This window comes from Dermochelys coriacea, chromosome 10 (genome assembly GCF_009764565.3).
Source record: "Dermochelys coriacea isolate rDerCor1 chromosome 10, rDerCor1.pri.v4, whole genome shotgun sequence".
Taxonomy (NCBI): domain Eukaryota; kingdom Metazoa; phylum Chordata; order Testudines; family Dermochelyidae; genus Dermochelys; species Dermochelys coriacea.
The window spans coordinates 31103350-31123613 of NC_050077.1; the positions used below are offsets into that span (position 1 = coordinate 31103350).

Genomic DNA, 20264 nt, shown 5'->3' on the forward strand with positions numbered 1-20264 from the left:
AATTTTGAAATAATTCAGGTCAAGGATCAGGTCTCTCCCACAAAGCCAATCTCTGGATCCAACTATACTTTGCAGGATTTCTGAGCAAAACTATCCTGTGTGGGCTGTAGAACTCTATCTCACCTTGTCTACTGGATACTGAGGAGTCTGTGGGGCATCTCAGTGGTGTATCTGCTCTCTGGCCCAGTGAAGGAAAGGCACACTCCTGCCTGGTGGGCCTTGTCAAGCTTAAATGAGAGAGAAAAGCAGAATTCTGCATTTGCACTTCTGGAAACATGAGCCAGGATTCAGTAGCTTGCATAGGTAGAAAGCGTTTAATGCTAATTTCCATCCTAGTACCTAAATTGTGGCTCCATATTGTAAAGGGTAATGTGCAGTATGCCAAGCAGGTTAAATACTAGAGCACAGCAGTCCAGAGCTTGCATGCTTCAGCACTGCTTGTGACTGTTACTATTACGTTGAGCAAATAACCAGAACAGTGAGGACCAATCCAGTAATATTTAGATTTCACAGATACTAAGAGCAGGAGAAAGACTTGAACCCTTCTGTCCCTTCCTATCCATGTGCAGTTATGAAAGTCTCATATGCTTTGTGTTATCCTTGGCACACTTTTAATGTATCTGACTTTTCTTCCAGAACCGGAACCCCTTAGTGGCAGTATACTTCACCAACCGAGCCTTGTGTTACCTGAAGATGCAGCAACATGAGAAGGCCCTGGCAGATTGTAAGCATGCCCTGGAACTGGACAGCCAGTCAGTGAAGGCCCATTTCTTTCTGGGGCAGTGCCAGATGGAGATGGAGAACTATGATGAGGCCATTGCTAACTTGCAGAGAGGTGAGCAGCGTCTTCCTATTAAATGTTCAGGCCTGGAACAAGCTGTCACCAACCTATAGAGGTGGCCAGGACCTCCCATATTAACCAGATACCAGGGCCTACCTTGGGCTGTTGCTAACATACAGAGAATTGAGCGATACAAAACATTCACCGTGACGAGGGCTAGAAAGGACTGGTGTTTAGTTCTGTATAAAGAAAAGGAGTACTTGTGGTACCTTAGAGACTAACAAAGTTATTTGAGCATAAGCTTTCGTGAGCTACTGCCCATATCCAGTTCCTCTCAGTTTAAATGTCACTTCCTGTATCTTGGTTCTGCACTTGACAACAGGCTGATATTTGATTGGGGACGAAGCCTAAACAGGAGTCAGTTTCTTCTTAAACTGTGTAGAAATCGGTGATTTGACCAGCTTCTATATGGAAATGGTCCAGTGGGGTCCAAGTCATTGTGTGCTGCTCTTGGCCCAAGGATTTATTCCCCATTTGCTGCTTTGTACTGAGGGAGTGGTGTAGCACTCAAAGGCACAGGTGTTGTCTCTCACTGTTCCCTCCTTCAGGGAGAGTGGCAAAACCAGACTCACCTGGCTAAAGCAAAGGAGGTGGGAGTCATAATCCACTGTCCCAAATCCCACCTCTTATTAGATATACCTCCTAACTAGATTTAGCAAAGCATCATCTTCTTCCACCCTGCCCCCAACCTTGAGAGCACTTGTTGTCTCCCCAGCCTATAACCTAGCCAAGGAACAGCGACTGAATTTTGGGGATGATATTCCAAGTGCACTGCGGATTGCCAAAAAGAAGCGCTGGAACAACATTGAAGAGAAACGGATCAACCAGGAAAATGAGTTGCATTCCTATCTAACCAAACTCATCATGGCTGAGAAGGAGAGGTAATGCAGATAGAAATCTCTGAGCTTTTCTACACAGGGCGTTAGTCCACACTAGTGTGGTGTGAATTCTAGTGCACACTAGGGAGTCACGCTAACTGATCTGTGTGAATCCTGCTAGTGCCCACTAAAGTTCCTTAGTGCACCTTAGTCATAGAATCACAGAAAAGTAGGACAGGAAGGGACCTTGAGACATCATCAAATCCAGCCCCCTGCCCTGAAGCAGGACCAAGTAAACATAGTTCATCCCTGACAGGTGTTTAGCTAACCTGTTCTTAAAAACCTCCAATGATGGAGATTCTACAACCTCCCTTGGAAGCCTATTTCAGTGCTTAACTACTCTTATAGTTAGGTTAGCTATTAGGAAAAACTTAAGTCTCCCTTGCTACCTATTAAGCTCATTACTACTTGTCCTACATACAGTGGATGCAAAGAACAATTGATCACATTTTTCTTTGCAACAGTCCTTAGCAGATTTGAAGACTGTTATCAAAGCCCCCCTCACTCAAGTCACTTTTCTCAAGACTAAACATGCCCAATTTTTTCACCCTTTCCTCATAGGTCAGGTTTTCTAAACCTTTTACCATTTTTGTTGCTCTCCAATTTGTCTATTTCAAACAATACTCCATTAATGTGCAATAGGGAAGTTCTAGTGTGTGCTAGCAGGATCCACATTGATCAGTTAGTGCATGATACTCTAGTGGGCGCTAGAATTTACACCCGTCTACAACGGATTAATGCACAGTGTAGACAAGCCCTCTCCGCAGCCTGGAGGGATGAGGGGAATCTTGAAGAGCACTAGACCTGTGTAAGCAGAAGGGAGGGACTGTGTCCCAGACAACACTGGTCTCAGGCAGGGAGGGGCAGAATCCCACAGGATGACCCTCCCATATTCGAAGGGAGGAGGGGAAAAGATAAGCTTTTGTAAACATTTCCCAGTACCCTGAAATTGGTGACAAGATAGTGGCCTTCTACCAGAGCTTACCGTGGCACTTAGAAGGCACTGCTCTAAGGAAGCTCACACTATTGAAATGGTGGAGAGTCCCTGCTTATCTGGCTTTTCGGGAAAGCCAGAGTCCTTGCACTAAGAAGGTGAAGAAAGGGAAATAACAGCGTGTTCATTCTGAGCTGAACATTCCTTCTCCTCCATTGTGGCATTTCAAGTTCCTTTGCTGATCATTTGCTCTGGACTGTAATCATAGAAATGTAGGGCTGGAAAGGACCTTGAGAGGTCAAGTCCAGCCTCCTGTGCTGAAGCAGGACTAAGTAAACCTAGACTATACCTAACAGGTGTTTGTCTAACCTGTTTGTATAAACCTCCACTGACAGGGATTCCACAGCCTCCCTAGATAATCTGTTCCAGTGCTTAACTATCCATATAGTTAGAAAGTTATCCCCTGGTTCTTCCCTAGGGAGCTGGATGAATACCGAAGGACACAACAAGAGGAGAACGTGGATGAGAGCCGGAGCCGTGCCCAGCTGGCTAACGTTGAAGCCAAACATGTGAGGCAACCTCATGAATTCATCCCCTCAGTGTGGATTTGGGCCTCCTGGTTAGTGTTGGGCATGTGTCCCTACTTGGTGTGAGCAGCAAGCCCAAGGGGATGTTCTTCTCCAGGGCCACCACGCCACAGCTCCTGCTTGTGGAGCAGATCTGCAGGGTATGAACGCAGTCCAGCTGGGGTTCTTTCCCAGCACAAAAGATGGTAGTCAGTCCTGCATGAGCGGTGGAGGATAACAGTGCTGCTTTGGGCTCACTGCGGTTGAGTAGGAATCAGGCACCAAGGGAGAGCATCACTCAGGGCTGCAGCTTGTTGGACTAGACCGTAGTAGAAGCTTCGTGGGGATTCTGGAGCATCCTGTTGGAGTACGACTAGAGGGGACATGGCTGTAGCAATTTCCTGACTTTCAGGGGTGCTGTGATGAGTCAGAACAATAAGTGGGGTGGCCGTGGGGCATGATGGAGGGGTTCTATGTGAGCAGAGTGCATACTGTTCCTGGTGCTCTTACTGCCCTGCAGTAGGTGTTAAAGATGAGTTGAATGTTGTTGCTTTTACTGTCTAAATTCTGTGCCCCACCCACAAACAGTTGTTGTGCATTAAGTGGACAGTGGGTTTTTTGTATGACTGCTTTACAGCCATGAAGATCTTTATTCCTGTGCCCACGTTCTTCTGGCAAAATCAGACTGACTCTTTTTGGAAGCTGTCAGCACTGCTGCTTTATCAACCTCATGAGCCACTATTGATTGACATGCAAGACCATTCCCATCCCCTCTGTTATGGCTGACACTGCTACCAACACATAGCCAGCCCCAGTTGTCTAGGTAGTGAGTCTGAGAGTTAAATCCAAGTCTCCGTACAGCAGTGTAGAGCAGTAACCACTCAGCAGGTTGGAAGATGTGTTTCTGCCTGTATGTGACCGACACTCTGAAATCAGCAGATAGAGGCTGGCAAGGGGAGACACCAAATCCTGTTCCTCAGGATCCCTGAGAGACCAAGATCCTTATCAACTTTTGCTGTGAGCCAGTTTGTTCTCTGTAAAAGTGGTTCTGCCAAGTGACTCCTGTGCTGTTGGGTTGGGTGAGGGAACAATTCCCCATCAATGGCTGCAGCGTTTGTGCCAAAGTCTCTGCAGCCTGAGAGATGCTGAAGAGGCAACAAAGTCCTGCTGGGCCCTCTCCCCCCCTCCAATTAAAGGGGTTATTTCTCTTTCAGGACAAGTACCTGGCAGATATGGATGAGCTGTTCTCTCAGGTGGATGAGAAGAGGAAGGTGAGGATGGGCTTAAACAGGTGGCAACTGTGACCAGACAAGGAGTGCTCAGAGGGAGGGTATCAAACGTGACTGATAAGGTGGCTTAGCTCGGGGTGCCAAAGATAAGGTGGCTTATCCCATCCTTCCTGTTCTCCCCACCACCATCTTGTTGTTGGACTAATTTAAAACTCTTGTGAGTACCAGGTCTCTCCCAAATGAGAGCTGGACCAGAAGGTCAGATGCCACATGGGAGGGAACGGAGCCCCAGATTTGAGGATGAGCTTGGGACTCCAGCTGCAATGGCTGGTGGAGATGGGGCATTTCATAGCAGAAAAGGTTGTGAACTGTTCACTGTCAGTCTGCTGCTCTCCTGGATGTGGTAGCCTTGGAGAAGGCCAGGTATCTATCTGGATGGAATATAAACCATATAGTAGAAGCTTCAGCTGGTGGTGGATGTAATGGTTAGTTGGAGTGCAAATATGGCCTTGGGGGGGGGGGGGGGAAGAGAGAGAGAGAGAAAACCAGCGCTGCCCTCATTCCCCAGCTGTGTTTTCTGATATGCAGTGTAGGGATTTCCATTGTGTGCCTGACTTGGCAATGGAATCTGTGCTGCTTGCACCCGTGCTGAGGTCCTGTCCCAGGGTCACCTGTTCATTGGTTTGCTGCATTAGACTGGAGATGGGCCTGTTGTAAGATGGCTCCCTAATGCTGAATTTTTGTTTTCTCGAGTCAGAAGCGAGACATCCCTGATTACCTGTGTGGGAAGATCAGTTTTGAACTGATGCGAGAGCCCTGTATCACACCCAGTGGGATTACCTACGACAGGAAAGATATAGAAGAACATCTTCAGGTAATGGGAGAACCAGAGTGTTGGGCATCTGAGTGGGAGGACAGGAGGAAAGGAAGAGTGTGGGTGCACATGTGAGGGAGAGAAACCCAGGGCAATTTTTAGGAGATGGCAACTTAAAATCAAATCAGTCTCCAAACATGAGTTAATGTAGTTCCAGATGCTGCACCTGCACCCGAGGTCCCCTGGCTAATTGTGTAAGTTTGCACCCCCCTTGGGGGGGGTAAAAAACCCACCCAAAGATTGGAAACTGACTGTACTGGGGAACAGCGACACAGACTAAACTCTCAGTGGTCAGGTGCTTCCCTGTGCTGTTTCCTTCCTCCCGCATCCTAGAGCAGCTGCAGCCCTTGCAAGCACTGTGGTGTGTTAGTGGGCCCCAGCCCCTGGTAACAATGTAGAAATCTACCTGGGGATAGCGGTGGGGCCTGCAGAAAAAGCAGTGGGGTTTCAGAGACCACCCAAATATTAAATACTGAAGTATCTTGTTTTAAAGCTTGAGCTCCATTCTGTCCCCTAGCTCATCTTTGTTTAGAGGAGGGGGCATCAGTGAGAGGAGCCACACTTACGAAACTGAATGCTTCATCCTGTGAAGTTTTGCATGGGTTGAGTCCCAGTGACCTCACCCTGCCATTCCCTTGCATGGTGCCAGGGCAGTGGAGAATGTCTGAAGTGTTCGAGCTGCCAGGCCCCTGCTTTAATTGCAGGGCTGCTGGCTGGGCACTGTCAGCGAAGCTACATCCACTTTAGATCTCACCTCACGGCCACGGTTTTCCAGCCCTGACTGAGCCAGTTTGGCCTCCCGGGCTTGCTGTAAAGCTCTGTTCTCTCAGGCTTTTGGGGGGGGGGGGGACGTGGTGAGAGGGCTTTAGTTTTGGAGGAATTTGGAGGAGTCTTGTGTTTAGATGGGGGCCCTGAATACTAGTCACTGGATCTATTTATAACATAAGAATGGCCATGCTGGTCATACCAAAGGTCCATCTAGCTCGGTGTCCTGTCTTCAGGCAGTGGCCAATATAAAGATGGTCTGTGCACCCAGAGCAATATTAAATTGCTAAGCTAAGTTACATCTCAGCTCTCTCCTTTGCGTGTGCTCCGTGCCATCGGATTGCCAGCCCGCTCCCAGTTGTGGGGTGGTGGTTCTTTTTCTGAAACCCCCACAGCTGTAGTTATGACTGAAAAGATGTTTCTGCTAGGGTAAGTAACACACTGAAGTAAGAAGAGTCTTGTCTCTTCCCTTCCTGTCTCTAATGTAGATTAAATTGTCCAGTTGTGGCATCCTGTCTGTGGGGAGCATCCCTCAGGTAGCAAGGGGGCACATGGGGCTAGCTACACCTGGGGAACTGAGACTGACTGAGTGGCTGGAGGTCTCTGGCAGGTCTAGGGGATGCAGATGCAGCAACAGGGTAAGGGGCTGGTTACTCAGGTTTGTGCTCTATTTCCATCCTCCTTATGGTCTCTCTTCCCTTTCAGCGTGTTGGTCACTTTGATCCTGTGACCCGAAGTCCTTTGACCCAAGACCAGCTGATCCCAAACCTTGCTATGAAGGAGGTGATAGACGCATTCATATCAGAAAATGGCTGGGTAGAAGAGTACTGATGGCTGAGCGGCCACAGTTCTCTGAATCCTCACCGCAGCCCCAGCTGTGGCAGCACAGACACACTCTGCTATGGACTGCTCTCTGAGCATGCTGGGCTGGCACCATGCCTTACTCGCTTTCAGTCTCTCTCTCCTCTTGGATGCCCAGAGATCCATTGGCAGTGCTGGACTAGAGAGCATTATCATCTCATCTCCCAGAAACCACAGCTGGGCCAGACTGACTGAACAGGGCCACGAAGGGTTCTTCCATCTCCTTGCTCACCTGGGCGTCTGGTAACTTCTCAACATGATAGACAGAAGCAAGCTTGCCTTAGGCAGGCAGAGAGGAAGCGCCTGTCGAGGACCCAGCACTGGAGGCAACCCACAGAAGCACTTTTGGAAGAGCGGTTTTACTCTGTACTAGCCAGCATCACTGCTTTTCATACCCCACCTCAGACCTTCCTCCACAAAAACATCTGCTGACTCCCTTTCCCCACAGCACAAGCCCTGCTCCTGGCGAGATGTGGGAGCCGTCCCTTCAGTGAGGAGCTCTCCATGCTGAACTGCATTCCCCACTCCCTCCCTCTGTACATAGTTTTTTCTTTCTTCCTGTGTCTCCTGTCTGTCCAGTGTAGTTCTCTTCATGTTTTCCTGTAAATAGCCAATTGCTGGGGGAGGGAAATGAAATATATATTATACAGATGTTGACTGGTGTGTGAGATTGTACTGGGAAACCACTGTCCTGTAGGATGGAAGCCGTGACCCATGGGAGACCACTCTCCAGCCCCAGGGGCGGTAGTTCCCTGCTAACCACTTGGATCAAAGTTCATATTTGTTTTAATTAAACCCTTTAAAAAAAAAAAAAAAGTCTGCCTAAAGCGTTTCGGTTGTTGAAAGTCTTGATGTCTGATTGGCCTGCAGACTGCCTGACTTCATGAGTGCGCTCTCCAGAAGTTTGCCAGCGTTAATAAATATTTCAGCAATAAGTGTTAAATAGTCTGAATGTTTCATGATTGCAGGGATCTTTCCTTTGAAAAGGCTGGTGGAGGCTGGGCAGAGGGAGCCCCCAGTGGCACACGTGAGCAGAAGTGGAGGGGCATGTGAATAGCACTTGCACAGAAGATGACATCTCTACATTTCTCTTAGTAAGGAGTGCAGGTAGGCCGCTTGCATTAAGATGCAGCATGGCATGCTGGGCCTGTAGTCTCCAGAGGCTGTACCTCCATGTTAAAGATGAGGGTAGCTGCAATTTTCACATGCAAGGCAGCATGTGAATGTCTGCACATGGGGAATCTAAGTGTTCTTTTTGTTGTGTGTTATCATGCCATGTTGCATCAATTGCATCACATGGGCAGGGCTGTTCTCTAACAGGGAGCGCTCTCTAGTTGTTTTTGCTTTGTTGATTTCTAAACCTGTTCTGTTGCCGCTTGAAGTTCTGTCCCCTTCAGATCAGGTTTTTCCTCGGGAGAACACTGATTTATATTCTGGAGAAGTTCAGGGTTTGGAGAAACCCTCTGGTGCATGATGCAATTACTCTGTTGATGTTTTGTGGGGCGTTTCCTCCCATTTCTGTGGGTGCAAAGCGTCTCAGACTATTGGAGCTGTGAGGGGGCAAAGCTGCTAGCATCAATATCTTTGCTCTGTTGTGCAATGTCAAGGCCAGGAAGGGGCTTTCAGACTGATACAAAGCAAAACCTGTTTCTTGGATGGGTCATTGCATATTGTAAGAGAAGAAATGCTTGTAGCTTCTTGTGCGTCCCAGGACTGGAGAACGCGGTCAAGGTGTAGGCTCTGTCCCTCCCCACAAGGAAGGAGGAACTGGTGGAGCAGTGTTGCTGCCAATTGGAGGAATCTCTAGCTGAACTCATTAGCCCACCTAGTCAGGAATTTGCCAGGATATTTATAGGGAGCTGGAGCTGGGGGAGGGAAAGGAAACTGGCCTTTATGAAGACTGGGGTCTAAGTCTCCTGCTCACTTAGCCACTGGCACACATATTAGCGCTTTTGTTGAGGGGGGAGGATATACATAGCAAGATACTTGAATATAACAACGTCTCAGCAGACGGTAGCACTTTAGGAACCAATTAATCTTTCTTGCCATCCTCTCTTGGCTAACTCCTCACCAAACTCAAGAGCAATTACTGAGAGAGGAAGGGAAACAGGTGCTTTGCCCAGCGTGGAGATTGTTCAGATTTGTTTTCAAGGTCCCAGTGTTCAGTCTTGACTGCTTCCAGAGTCAGTCGGACAGGGCCTCGTGCCATTTCAGAACTGCTGGGCAGGGCCAGGCCTTGCCTGCAAGGTGACAACTGCACTTGTGACCTACGTACTGGCTGATGGAGCCAAATGCCATGCAGACCTGTCTGGGGCTGTCGATCAACACCCTAGCTAGCATCGGTGAACAAGGTGAATCCTTCACAGAATTGTCCTTTAGTATAGACTAGCCCAAGAAGACCTATTCTAAGGGTGCATTACTGGGAGGCAGGAATCTATTTCTAGTGTTGCCCTGGATCTGTAACTCCCTGCCTCTGTTTCCCCACCTGCAGAACCAGGATAAGGCTATTTGGGTCTGTGCACCGCTGTCAGGAGCGGTGATTGCACCATGTGTATACATAGCTGAGCTAGATTTGATCTAGCTTGAGGAATGATGGTGGCAGCATCGGCAATGGCTGCTTGATTAGGTATTGGAGGTTCAGGGTGGGTGTGGCTTCACTACTGTTGTTACTTAAGATTGCTTTGCTCTAGCTAGACCAAAGCTAGCTTCTGTCTACATATGCAGCACTCGCACCTCCCAGTTGCAGTGTAGTCAGATTCTGTGTGTGAGGTGCTGGCTGAAAAGCACTAAAAGCTCTGCAGCAGGGGGGTCGCATGTGTGAAAACAACCCCATGCCAGATTCAGTCCTGGAATAATCCTGCTCATGTCAGAGCAGGGATGAATTTGCCACAATCCCTGGGGGCCAAGAGTAAATGAGAGGAAAAGTAGCAGCTGCTTTTGTCAGAGGCTGGCTATGGTGTGGTAGGATTCAGTGCTAAGGCAGTCATGACAAGTGCAGAGATAAGGCAGTTATATTTTAATCCACACTTGAAATAGGGAAATCCCAATAAATAACCTAAATTCTTATTTCAAGTATCCTTCCCTGCTTGTACATTAACATTCAAGTGAAAGCCAGCCCAACCACCCCAAGCCACAGGGGATTCCTGGGTAACAGAAACTGGTCCTTTAGTTTTCCCCTGCACCCATGAATGAGCACCAGGAAATGAGCTCTCGGCAGAGATGCTGGGCGAGGGTCACCAAGGGTGGACGCAAAGGCATCTGAGGCTAGATTAAGCCCCATGCCTGGAGGTTTAGCTCTAGAGCGGCTGGTTCTGTGCTACTGACCAATGGTCCATTTACAGAAGAGCCTAGAGACCAGGGCTGAGCCAGAAGCTGCCTTCTGCCATGGACTCTGTTCCTCAGATGTTAGAAACACAAAGAGGATGTGAAGGAAGGGGGTGGGGTGAGCAGGCAGGCAAGAGGAGGAGCTCTGCCCATGGAGCTGAGGAACAGAAAGCACAAAGTTGTAAGTACAGTAGGAACTGCCACCAGCTGCCCAGAGCTCCCACCCTGCATGGGAGAAAGGAGGGACAGGTTCTCTCCTCCAACCCAACCTCAGCAGCTGCTGAGTCACAGAATGGTGGGGGTGCTCACATAGACCAGTATAAATCCTAGATGGATTAGAGCTGTATCAACCCCACTGCCAGAGTCCAGCTCTGCGTGCAGGGTTAGAGAGGAGAGAGAGCTGGCTACAATTCACCAGCAGAATCCCAGGGCTTTGGGTGGGAGGGAAGTGAACAATTCAACTCCTGAGGAACCACCAGGAATGGCAGGCAGGCAAAGCCCTGAGCTTCTACCCCAGGAAGGTGGAGATGAAGACACTCGTGTCCAAATTGAGAGTGGCGTGCCACCAGCGATCAGGAAAATACAGGACCTGCAGAGGAGACAGAAGCAGGGGAAGGGGCGCTGCTTGTCTGGGCCTTCACTGGCCATGCAACCTTGATACACCTGCCCTCTTGTGTGGGCTCTATTTGTTGAAATCAGCGGGCAGCCTGGGCTGTCAATTGTGACCTGAGCTTCCAGTGAGAGCTTCTCCAAGGCTGACTGGCCACTTGCCTACATTGTAATGCCTTTGAATAGGCTTGTCCCCTCCATAGCTAATTTGTGGGAGAGGAGTAAGGGTGGGACAGTGACAGGCTGAGGCAGAGGGAGCTGTGCTGTGTGTCTATGTGGACTTCAGCTCCCCCAGGCATTGTGGTTTAGCCTCTGTGTATGTTCTAGGCAAAGGCCACATGCTCTGTTTAGTGCTCAGAACTAGAGGGTCATAGTTAAAGCAAAGGCAGGGCTCAGTGTGTCATTTCTCTGAGCAGATGCTGGGCCTTAATCAGGAGCCCAATCTCCCTATTCATTCACCAGCTGGCTTGTGCACTTTACCCGCCTCCCACCATTGCAGGGTCTCTCCTTTCTGACAATCCCTGCTGGGAGTGGCATTCAAGCTGCACCTAGGGCTGCCTGGATACTGCTACTGCAGGCCTCAGCCCTGCCCTGTGAGAAGGATCATCAGATCCTGGGCTGCAGAAAGTTGCTGCCTGCTCCCACATGTAAGCTAGCTTCTACAGCTAGGCAAAGCCAAAATCATCCCAGATCTCACTCCCATTGGCTTCCGTGGAAGATAGCTAGTGGCCCACCCTCTCTTTACAACCTGGAGGCTGAGGGCTGTTAGGGACTTCACTGTAGAGCTTGCACAGAAGGTACTGTGATACTATGGGGCTGGGCAGCAGCATGAAACCCTGCGCGAGGGGATCTCCAGTAAGTTGGGGGCTGGTTATTAGCGATACCACATGGCTGCGACCACTCCTTGCTGTTCCTCTGGGGTGTCATTTGATTTGTCCTGAAAACAGCCCCCTGCTGCAAGCTGGGTATTTACTCATTGGCACACAGCCTTGCTAATGCGTCAGCACTGAGCCAGTGTTGGCCACCAGCTGATGTGCTGCCCTTTGTGTCCACTGGGCTCTGGCTGGACTTTTATCCCATTTTATTTAGACTGAGATTTGTATGGGCACCAAACAACGGCTGTACCTCACCCAAAGGGCCAGAGGTGCTCTCAGTGGCCTAGTCGAGGGTGAGACAGCTGACTGCATCCTGTGTTAGATAATCTACATGTCCATGAAGGCAGCTGGAAATAGTTTTATGCAGAGTTAATGAGGGAATACTGCCCCAGAGCTGTAGACTGTGACCGCAATTCGGGGGGGGGGGGGCAATTGACATCCTGAGGCCTACAGCTCTTCTTGTCACCCATGGACTACAGCTGTGCTACAGCCAGCTGGCAGGGTGGGTGAGAACACAGCTATTTCTGCTCCTACAAACAGCTTGCTAAAGGTGCCGAATGGCTGCACTGCCCCTTGGCTTTGCACAAACACAAGGGGGCCAGGGTGATGAACAGGCTCTGCAGCCAGTCACTCCTATGTCACTTGTTCACACACACCAGTATGGGGGCAGCTCACGTTCCCCCATCTCTGAGCCTTCATTTTCCTATCTGTAAAAGGGAATTACTGATACTGACCTCCTTCCTGAGCTAGAGCGTGTGGCTGAATTCTTAGTGTGTGCACACGTATTTATAGATACAGTGCTTTGAGATCCTCTGACAGATGAGACTAAAGAGGGCCATATCACATTCAGGGTTTCTTTAGGGCACCCATCTCCCTAGTATTTGAGCCCCTCAGCATGACCAAGTGAGCCCTACCACAGTCCCAGAGGGTAGGAAGTGCTGTCCGTATTTCCCAGCTGAGGCCCAGAGAGACTGGCTATCTGTGTAACGTCAGATAGCCCTGACATGTACCTGTTGGGCCCTCATCACTGCAGTATCTAAGCGCCTTGCAATCTCTAATGTATTCTCCCCGCCCCCTGAGAGGCTACAGGACTTGTCCAGGTTCACACAGGATGCCTAGAGCAGAGCAGGAAATCAAACCCCAATCTCCCAAATCCTGGGCTAGTGCCCAATCTACTGGCCCATTCTTCCTCTCGCTGCTGAGCTTTAATCCAAAACTTCTCTCTGCAGATTTACCAGCTGGCTCTTGAGCTCTGCTCCCCCTTCTGGCCTGGCTGGGCACTGCCTGTAACTCTACATGGTTTTCTCCCCTGTCCCACCTGGCCTCCCCCATGGTAATGCCAGCATCAGGGGACATGGTCCCTCTCCCGTCCAGCCGGCCTTCTGTCTGGAAAGCAACAGCATCAGGAATCTTACAGCTGCTTGTGCTGGTGTGCATGCCTGGTCACCGTGCGGCCTGGCTCTAGGATTCCTGGTCCTCTGACAGCCCGGCTTCAGCACTGGAGTTCCCAGATCCCATCCCAGACACTGTCATGTCAGGGGCCCTGCTGCTTGTGCAGCACCAGCGACTCTCCCTTCTCTCTCTGGACACAAAGCCTCTGGCGTTCCAAGCTGATGCACTCCACAAGTCCCTTGAGCAGCAGGGGGTGGGCTGGCTGGCTCACTGGGCCCCGGGATGCAGGACTGACCTCACCAGGGTGAATGGTGCACTCCACAGGGCGGTCCTCTGACGGCAGGAATGGGTATGTGTCCAGCAGCCAGGATAGAGTTGTCTTGTTGGGGTGGAACTCGGGGGTTTTCTCGGGGGGATACAGAAACCAGCGCTGCAAAGAGAGGGGCTCTTAGCAAACACCCTGCTCTGCCTATCATGGGGTCCCCTTTCACTGGAGACCTGCAAATCTCTACTTCCCTGCAGGGTGGGCTCCCCCTTCCTCCCCACTGATAGGTGTGCACCCCTCTTCCCTACCCCCAGAGCTCAGCAGTTCCCCTTCTGCCCTCCTCTCTCGGAAAGGATGTCGGGGGTGGCCTGTCTAAGGGGAACTGCTAGGGCTCTTCCAGATGCCCCCATAAGGGTCAGACCTGAATGGGAACCTCACTGCCTGATTGCAAGGTCTCTGGGGTATGGGCTGTTGTCTTGTTGTGTGTGTGTACACACCCTTTTGCCACAGGGGCCACTAAGGAACCTCCACCGCTGGCCCTCAGTGTGTGCAAGTGGCCAGGTGCATTATGGGGAAATTTCCCATTCCTCCAAAGCCTCAGGACTCAGCCACTTGTAGCAGACAGCACCCCAAAGCTGAGGGGACCACAGGTCCTCTCGGGACAGGCACAGTCTGTGCTCTGCTGCCTGGATCAAATCCCCACTTTGCTAGGAGGGCGCTCTGCTCCACAGCGGGGCTGTGGATGGGGAAACATCTGGTTTTTCCAGGGTCCGTAAATCAGTCCACTCCCCACCCAGCTCTCACCTTTCTGCCAAAGATCACCTCTGAGTAACCCGGGCCGTGCCAATGAAAGGGAACCCCAGAACCGGAGCCTGCGGGCAGACAGACCAGAGATGGGATCAGATGGACCAAGCCTGGTTAGGCCATCGCTTCTGGGCTAACATATGTCTATTTAAGCCTGGGAAGGATTCCCCTACAGCCCATTCCTTCCCCTTGCCATCATCTTTTCCCAGGGTAGTACTGACCGGCGATCCCAAAGCTGTAGGCCCCACTGGTGCCTGGAATCCGGAACGGAGGTGGCATGTATTTCTGGAAGAGGGAGCCCCACTCTGTGAAGTTATTGTCTCCAAAGAAATAGAGTGTGTCTGGTGAGGGGAGAAAGAGACATCGGTAACCCCAGAGAGCACGAGCTCTGGTCTGTCTGGGCATGCAGGTTGGGGAGGGAAGCACAACCCCGGCCAGGAGGCGGCCCCTAGGAATACATCCAGAACTGGATTTCTCAGCCACATGGTTGAATCCGAGGCAGAGCACTAAAGAGGGTGCAGGGAGAGCCTGAACAGAAGAGCCCTCTACTCACCACTGCCCAGGGAGGCCAGGTCCTGAGGCTCCAGCAGGTGCTCCACGTATTCCTGGAATGGTACATCCACTGCGAGGGAGGAGAGAGTTCACGGTGGCCCTTCCCCAAGGCGTGTGACCTATCTTCCCAGGCAGGGCTGAGGGGGCACAGCAGGGCTCTCACACTCCACCCTCCTCCAGCTCATTCCCCCTGCGGAGCCCACAGCCCAGCAGCCTGGAAATCCTTCTTGTCCTGCCATTGAGCAACACTGAAACCCTCCCTCCTAGGCCAAGTGCAATGTGTCCAGTTCACAGCTGGAGAAACCAATGCACAGTGAGGGCCAGCGACTTGCCCAAGAGCACAGAGTGGGGTTTTGGCCGAGGAAGAGGGAGGAGGCAAAAGGAGCAAGGCTGGCTTACTGTGCTCCCTGGACAATGAAATCCAGAGCCTTAGGCAAAGATCTTCTGTCATCAACCAGCCATGGCAGCAGGAAGGGAGGCACTGGCTGAGGCCAAGCAGATCTGTGTTTCTGTCCCCTCTTTGCCTCCCATGTCTGTCTGGAGCAGCTCCCCACCACACAGCCAGCCCAGTGAGAGTGCAGCTCAGCGCATGTGCCCTGGAGCCAAGCCCCGCACCTTTACGGTAGGAGTAGGTGTTAGCAGTGCTCAGTCGCACCAGGCGGTCCCCGAACTCTGCCAGCAGCTTGTTCCTCGTGCAGAGCGCCTGGAATTCCTGCAAGCACAGAGCAGAGGTGACAAGGGCCCTGGGAAGGCAGAGGTGCTTGGCACGTGGCCTGGGGTGCCAGACCAGGCTGGGGAGACCATGCCCTTCTTTCTCTAGATCTGGCTTTCGAGCTGCCAGCGAAAGAGGACGGCCCTTCTTGTTCCCAAATCCAATTGGACACAGACCAACACAGAGATGCCCTGGGGCTGGTCCAGTTGCCACCGTGGGATGGAGCTTCCTGCTTAAGAATGTATCCTGGGGGGCTGCTCCAGAATCCATCATGTGGGGAGGGGAACTCCGCTCCCAAATGGATTCTCTGGGTTATTCTGATGGTCTCCACTCAGAACCCCCCCAGCTCAACTCTCTCACAGCTTCCCATCACCCTGCAGCCATGTGACTGAGAAGGGAGTGTCAGTATCAATAGAAATCACGCCGTCCCCTACTGTCAATCCCCCCTTTTGGCAGAACTTACTCCTAGCCAGATATGGAGCACATGCCTGGCTACCAGGAGGGCAAACATGGCTACCAAGCCTGGTCCTGGGGAAAGGCTGGAGAGTCTCCAAGGGGCTGTTTCCCTACATCCAATGAGATGGCTCAGGCTGGAGGGGCACATCACAGCCGGGAGCAAGTAGCACTTACCGAGTTGTCCGTGATCCCCTGGATAACAACAGGCCTGGAAAAGGCATATCTGGAAAACACAGAAGGAAATTAAACACTTTCCTGGCCCCTTGGGACCTGGCACATTCTACATACCAACTCACTCCCATCAGAGCTCCTGGTTAACAGTACTAATGTTAGCTGTATTGAAAACCAACCGTTACCACCTCTGCAACAGATTTATGTACCGATACATGGGCCAAGCTGTTCAGTGCTCAGACTCAAATTCTTTGCACCTTCAGTTGCAGTAGGTGGGCAAACTGAGGACAGACACATTAACAGACCATCTCAAGGGCAGATGTAGGTTATGGGACCTCTGGGGGCAAGGAGAAAGAGCTGTGCAGGCAGCATAGAGATGCATGATCTGTGCTGGCACACAACCAGGTCCGCAGGGGGCTAATGGAGAAGCTGGGCTTGTGGCACTCATTATGGGAGTCACTTCTCTTCCTAGCAGTAGATGGAAAGCTCTGATCAGATTCTATTGAATGGTCACTGATCTGCAAGTTGCCTGCTGCTAGAGAACCCCATCTCCTAACTGGTCCCAAGGTATACAGCACCCCTCTGGGTGCCATGAGATTTCCACACTGACCTGTGCACAGCCAGGACCCTGGGGAGTCATGTCAAGGGGAAGAGCACAGAGAATCCCCCTCCCTCCCCCAGTAATAACCATGCTGGTTTCATGCAGTGCTGGGTACAGGAAAGGGGCTGGTTGAGCCCCAGAGAGCAAAGACAGTAGCACACCTACTGATCTATGAACTGGGAGTAGGTCAGGGAAGCATCTCTCTTCTCCACCGTGCAGTGGTCTTCTTCCATCAGAGCCAAGTACTTGTTCGTCAGCCTGGAGTGGGGAAAGGGACAGAGCCCTTGGCATCAATCACTGCCAGCCTGAGCATTTCCCAGCAGGTGACATCATCCCCAGAGGATCAGCAACCCACTCAGGGGGAGATCAGACCTGGTCACTGCCAGCTCCCTTCCCGTCTAACCCAGAGACACTAACTCCAACATCAGGGTCGGTGCCAAGGGTTGCAACAGCAATGGAAAGAGGCCTGGGGAATCTGTCAGATTTCTCAGCAGGAAGCATCAAGGAACTGATTCCATGACTGCTCCATAGAGGCAGCCACTTTAAGGGAAGAACAAAATATTCTAGTCAGCCCCTTGCAGATGACAGGAGGGGCACTGATTGGCCCACTGGCCCGTTGTGATAAGTAACAAGGCTGCAAGCCCAGGCTAGGTCTGCTCTCCCCCAGGGAATGCCTGGTCTGAGTCTGTTCCTGGGAGGTTGCTGACCCTCCAAGCATCTGCTCCTTTAATCAACTGGCTAAGAACTAGGCTAGCAGAGGTAGCAACGGTTCCACCCCGATGCATGCTGTGTCTAGGGCATTAGATACTGCCAACGTGCGGGGATGGATTGTGTTCTTATGGGCCTTTTCAATCTTAGATTTGTTCAAACTAAACCAAGTTCCATGGTTGGGGAGAAGGAGAAAGAGTTCAAGAGCCACACCTAATATATAAGAACATAAGAACGGCCACACTGGGTCAGACCAATGGTCCATCTAGCCCAGTATCCTGTCTTCCAACACTGGCCAATGCCAGGTGCTTCAGAGGGAATGAACAGAACAGGTAATCATCAAGTGATCCATCCCCTGTTGCCCATTCCCAGCTTCTGGCAAACATTCCCTGCCCATCCTGGCTAATAGCTATTGATGGACCTATCCTTCATGAACCTATCTAGTTCTTCTGTGAACTCTGTTATAGTCTTGGCCTTCACAACCTCTTCTGGCAAGGAGTTTCACAGGTTGACTGTGCATTGTGTGAAGAAATGCCTTGTGTTTGTTTTAAACCTGCTGCCTATTAATTTCATTTGGTGACCCCTAGTTCTTGTTTTATGAGGAGTAAATAACACTTATTTACTTTCTCCACATCAGTCATGATTTTATAGACCTCTCTCATATCCTCCTTTAGTCATCTCTTTTCCAAGCTGAAAAGTCCCAGTCTTATTAATCTCTCCTCATATGGAAGCCATTCCATACCCTTAATCATTTTGGTTGCTTTTTTCTGTACCTTTTCCAATTCCAACATATCTTTTTTGAGATGGGGCAATCACATCTGCACCCAATATTCAAGATGTGAGCATGCCATGGATTTATATAGCGGCAATATGATATCTTCTGTCTTATTATCTATCCCTTTCCTAATGATTCCCAACATTCTGTCTGCTTGAGTGCCGCTGCATATTGAGTGAGGGATAAGGGGGATGTGGAGAAATCCTTCCCCACATAAGCCATTTCAAAATGCCACCATTCCCTATTTTGTTAAGCACTGCCCAGATTTCCCCCTTTTATTTCTAAATCTAACTTTCTCTCTGCCGTTGGCATCTCCACAAGAGCACTCAGAGTTATACGTTCAATAACGCGTTGAGTTTCTCCAGTGCCTTGCTGCCAGCTACTTCACAAACATTCATGAATTGATCCTCACAATCCCCTGGAGGCAGGGAAATGCCATTATCATGACTCGAGAAACTGAGGCACAGAAAGGATAAGCGACCTGGCCATGGTTACAGTGCGAATCAGTGGCAGAACCAAGAATATAGCGCAGGTTTCCCGATCCTCAGTACTTCATTCTACTCCCTAGGCAACTCTGCCTCTAGCTGGGCCATCTAGGCAGAGCTAGTTCTCCTGATAGTAGCCAAGACCATTCCTGGGGGGAAAGGTGATCAAGAGTCTGCTTATAAAATGCTAAGCTGTCAACAACAGGCTAACAGGACCTCCTTTTGGGATACAAACCTCAAGGTAATATATAATTCTCCAGCTATCAGGAGACAAGCAGAATGCAGTGAAGATCAGAGTGGAGAGAGTGGCAAGGTATTGACGTTGTGATAAGCAGGAACCTGGTTCTTTTAGCACTGGAGGTTTCCCTGACCACCTCTCATGAGTCAACATAGCATCCTGCATGGCAGCATGTCCACTGGGGGAACGTGGACCAGACCTGACGCTTTAGATCCCAAAAGAGACTGAGAAAATACTTGTGTGCATGGGTTGTCTACTTACCAGCCCCCATTTCCTTCCAGGTAATCTAAGTCTGCAGGCAGCGACAATGGGATGGAGAGGAGAAGGAATTGCCACCACGATCCCATTTGCCCCCAGCAGCTCTCTGCTGTCTGAGGTGTCAGATTTTCTCAGAGAAGCAGGCTGGAAAAGGTAGGGAGAGAACAGTGCAGGACAGGATGTTAAAGGCTGCAATATACCCAAATGCCAGCAGGGGAATCAATCCAGCTGTTCGCTCATTTCTGGCTCTTTCCGTCCCCTCCCCTCTCTGAATTTACCCCCCCACCCCAGATCTAGGCTAATACCTGCTGTACCCTACCTGACCCTCTACCCCAACTCCCTCGCGCTGCATGTGTCGCCTCCCCCGTACCAGGACCCCTTCAGCCCCTACCGCCACGATGCCCGCCAGTCTCCGCCCAGAGCCCCCCCCCCCACCTCCATTGCATTCTGGGAGCTGTATTCCAGGCATGTCACAGCCTCCGCCCCCCCCCCCGGACTGACGCCTTTCAACACTGCCTGGCAGGGGGGGGCTGTGAAGGCCACGTGCTGCGGCGTGGGCTGGCGGCCTGCGGACTACATTACCCAGCAGGCATCTAGGAGACACTTCCATTCGCGGTCCCTCAAAGGGGTGAAAGGGGAAGAGAGGCTGTTGCCACATGCTGCTATTGGACTGGTGGCCTGGTGACTACATTACCCAGCAGCCATTGACAAACGTCACCAGCCGCTAACCCACAGCTAGTCTCAGAGCCGGAAATAGGCTGAAGCAAGAGCCCTTCCTCCCACAGGCCAAACACCCCTGCTCAGCAAGGGGAATTTCATGGTTCAGGCCTAGGTCTAGCGCCACCTGTTTCGCACCTCTGTAGCCTGCGTTCTGCCCCGTTGATTCCTCCCCTCCTATGTACTTGTGCTCCTGCCTTTTCCACCAGGTTTCCTCAGACTGATGCCAGCCGCGATCAGTACTAGGGTGACCAGATGTCCCGATTTAATAGGGACAGTCCTGATTTTTGGGTCTTTTTCTTATATAGGCTCCTATTACCTCCCACCCAAGTCCTGATTTTTCACATTTGCTGTCTGGTCACCCTAATCAGTAC

General features: G+C 50.9%; 2 protein-coding genes across 7 annotated transcripts in view; one reads left to right on the plus strand and one right to left on the minus strand.

The window, feature by feature from the left end:
• STUB1 (STIP1 homology and U-box containing protein 1) overlaps positions 1-7891 on the plus strand; it is a 13693-nt gene extending 5802 nt beyond the window's left edge. Inside the window, exons 2-7 of the mRNA XM_038418053.2 lie at positions 637-835; positions 1557-1722; positions 3132-3222; positions 4434-4490; positions 5206-5322; positions 6793-7891. Coding sequence (XP_038273981.1) covers positions 637-835; positions 1557-1722; positions 3132-3222; positions 4434-4490; positions 5206-5322; positions 6793-6918 — 756 coding nt within the window. The 3' untranslated portion in view covers positions 6919-7891. The remainder of the gene's footprint in view (positions 1-636; positions 836-1556; positions 1723-3131; positions 3223-4433; positions 4491-5205; positions 5323-6792) is intronic.
• A 2058-nt stretch (positions 7892-9949) lies between these two features.
• On the minus strand, positions 9950-19718 carry JMJD8 (jumonji domain containing 8). 6 transcript variants are annotated; one of them, XM_038418051.2, is made up of 9 exons: positions 19177-19439; positions 16875-16967; positions 16112-16160; positions 15385-15481; positions 14771-14839; positions 14439-14558; positions 14218-14285; positions 13444-13578; positions 9950-10861 (listed from the first exon to the last, which is right to left on the minus strand). In XM_038418051.2, exons 1-9 carry the CDS (start codon positions 19260-19262, stop codon positions 10781-10783), a joined length of 798 nt encoding a protein of 265 aa, XP_038273979.1. In that variant the 5' UTR covers positions 19263-19439; the 3' UTR covers positions 9950-10780. The 6 variants fall into 6 exon arrangements, with proteins under 6 accessions (XP_038273979.1, XP_043349467.1, XP_038273976.1 ...); XM_043493532.1 differs by lacking the exon at positions 9950-10861 and adding an exon at positions 19609-19718 and having other exon boundaries at positions 12485-13578; positions 19177-19326; XM_038418048.2 differs by lacking the exon at positions 9950-10861 and adding an exon at positions 19565-19604 and having other exon boundaries at positions 12485-13578; positions 19177-19317.
• Between the last annotated feature and the right edge of the window lie 546 nt (positions 19719-20264).

Bases quoted from the DNA above. Each gene is read 5' to 3' on its own strand.
- JMJD8 (XM_043493532.1), bottom strand. From the start codon at position 19,262: ATGGGATCGTGGTGGCAATTCCTTCTCCTCTCCATCCCATTGTCGCTG. The intron at 14,559-14,770 runs GTGAGTAGAGGG...TCCCCTCACCAG, and splicing joins CCTGGCCTCCCTGGGCAGTG to ACACACTCTATTTCTTTGGA. The intron at 14,286-14,438 runs GTCAGTACTACC...GTCTGCCCGCAG, and splicing joins CTACAGCTTTGGGATCGCCG to GCTCCGGTTCTGGGGTTCCC.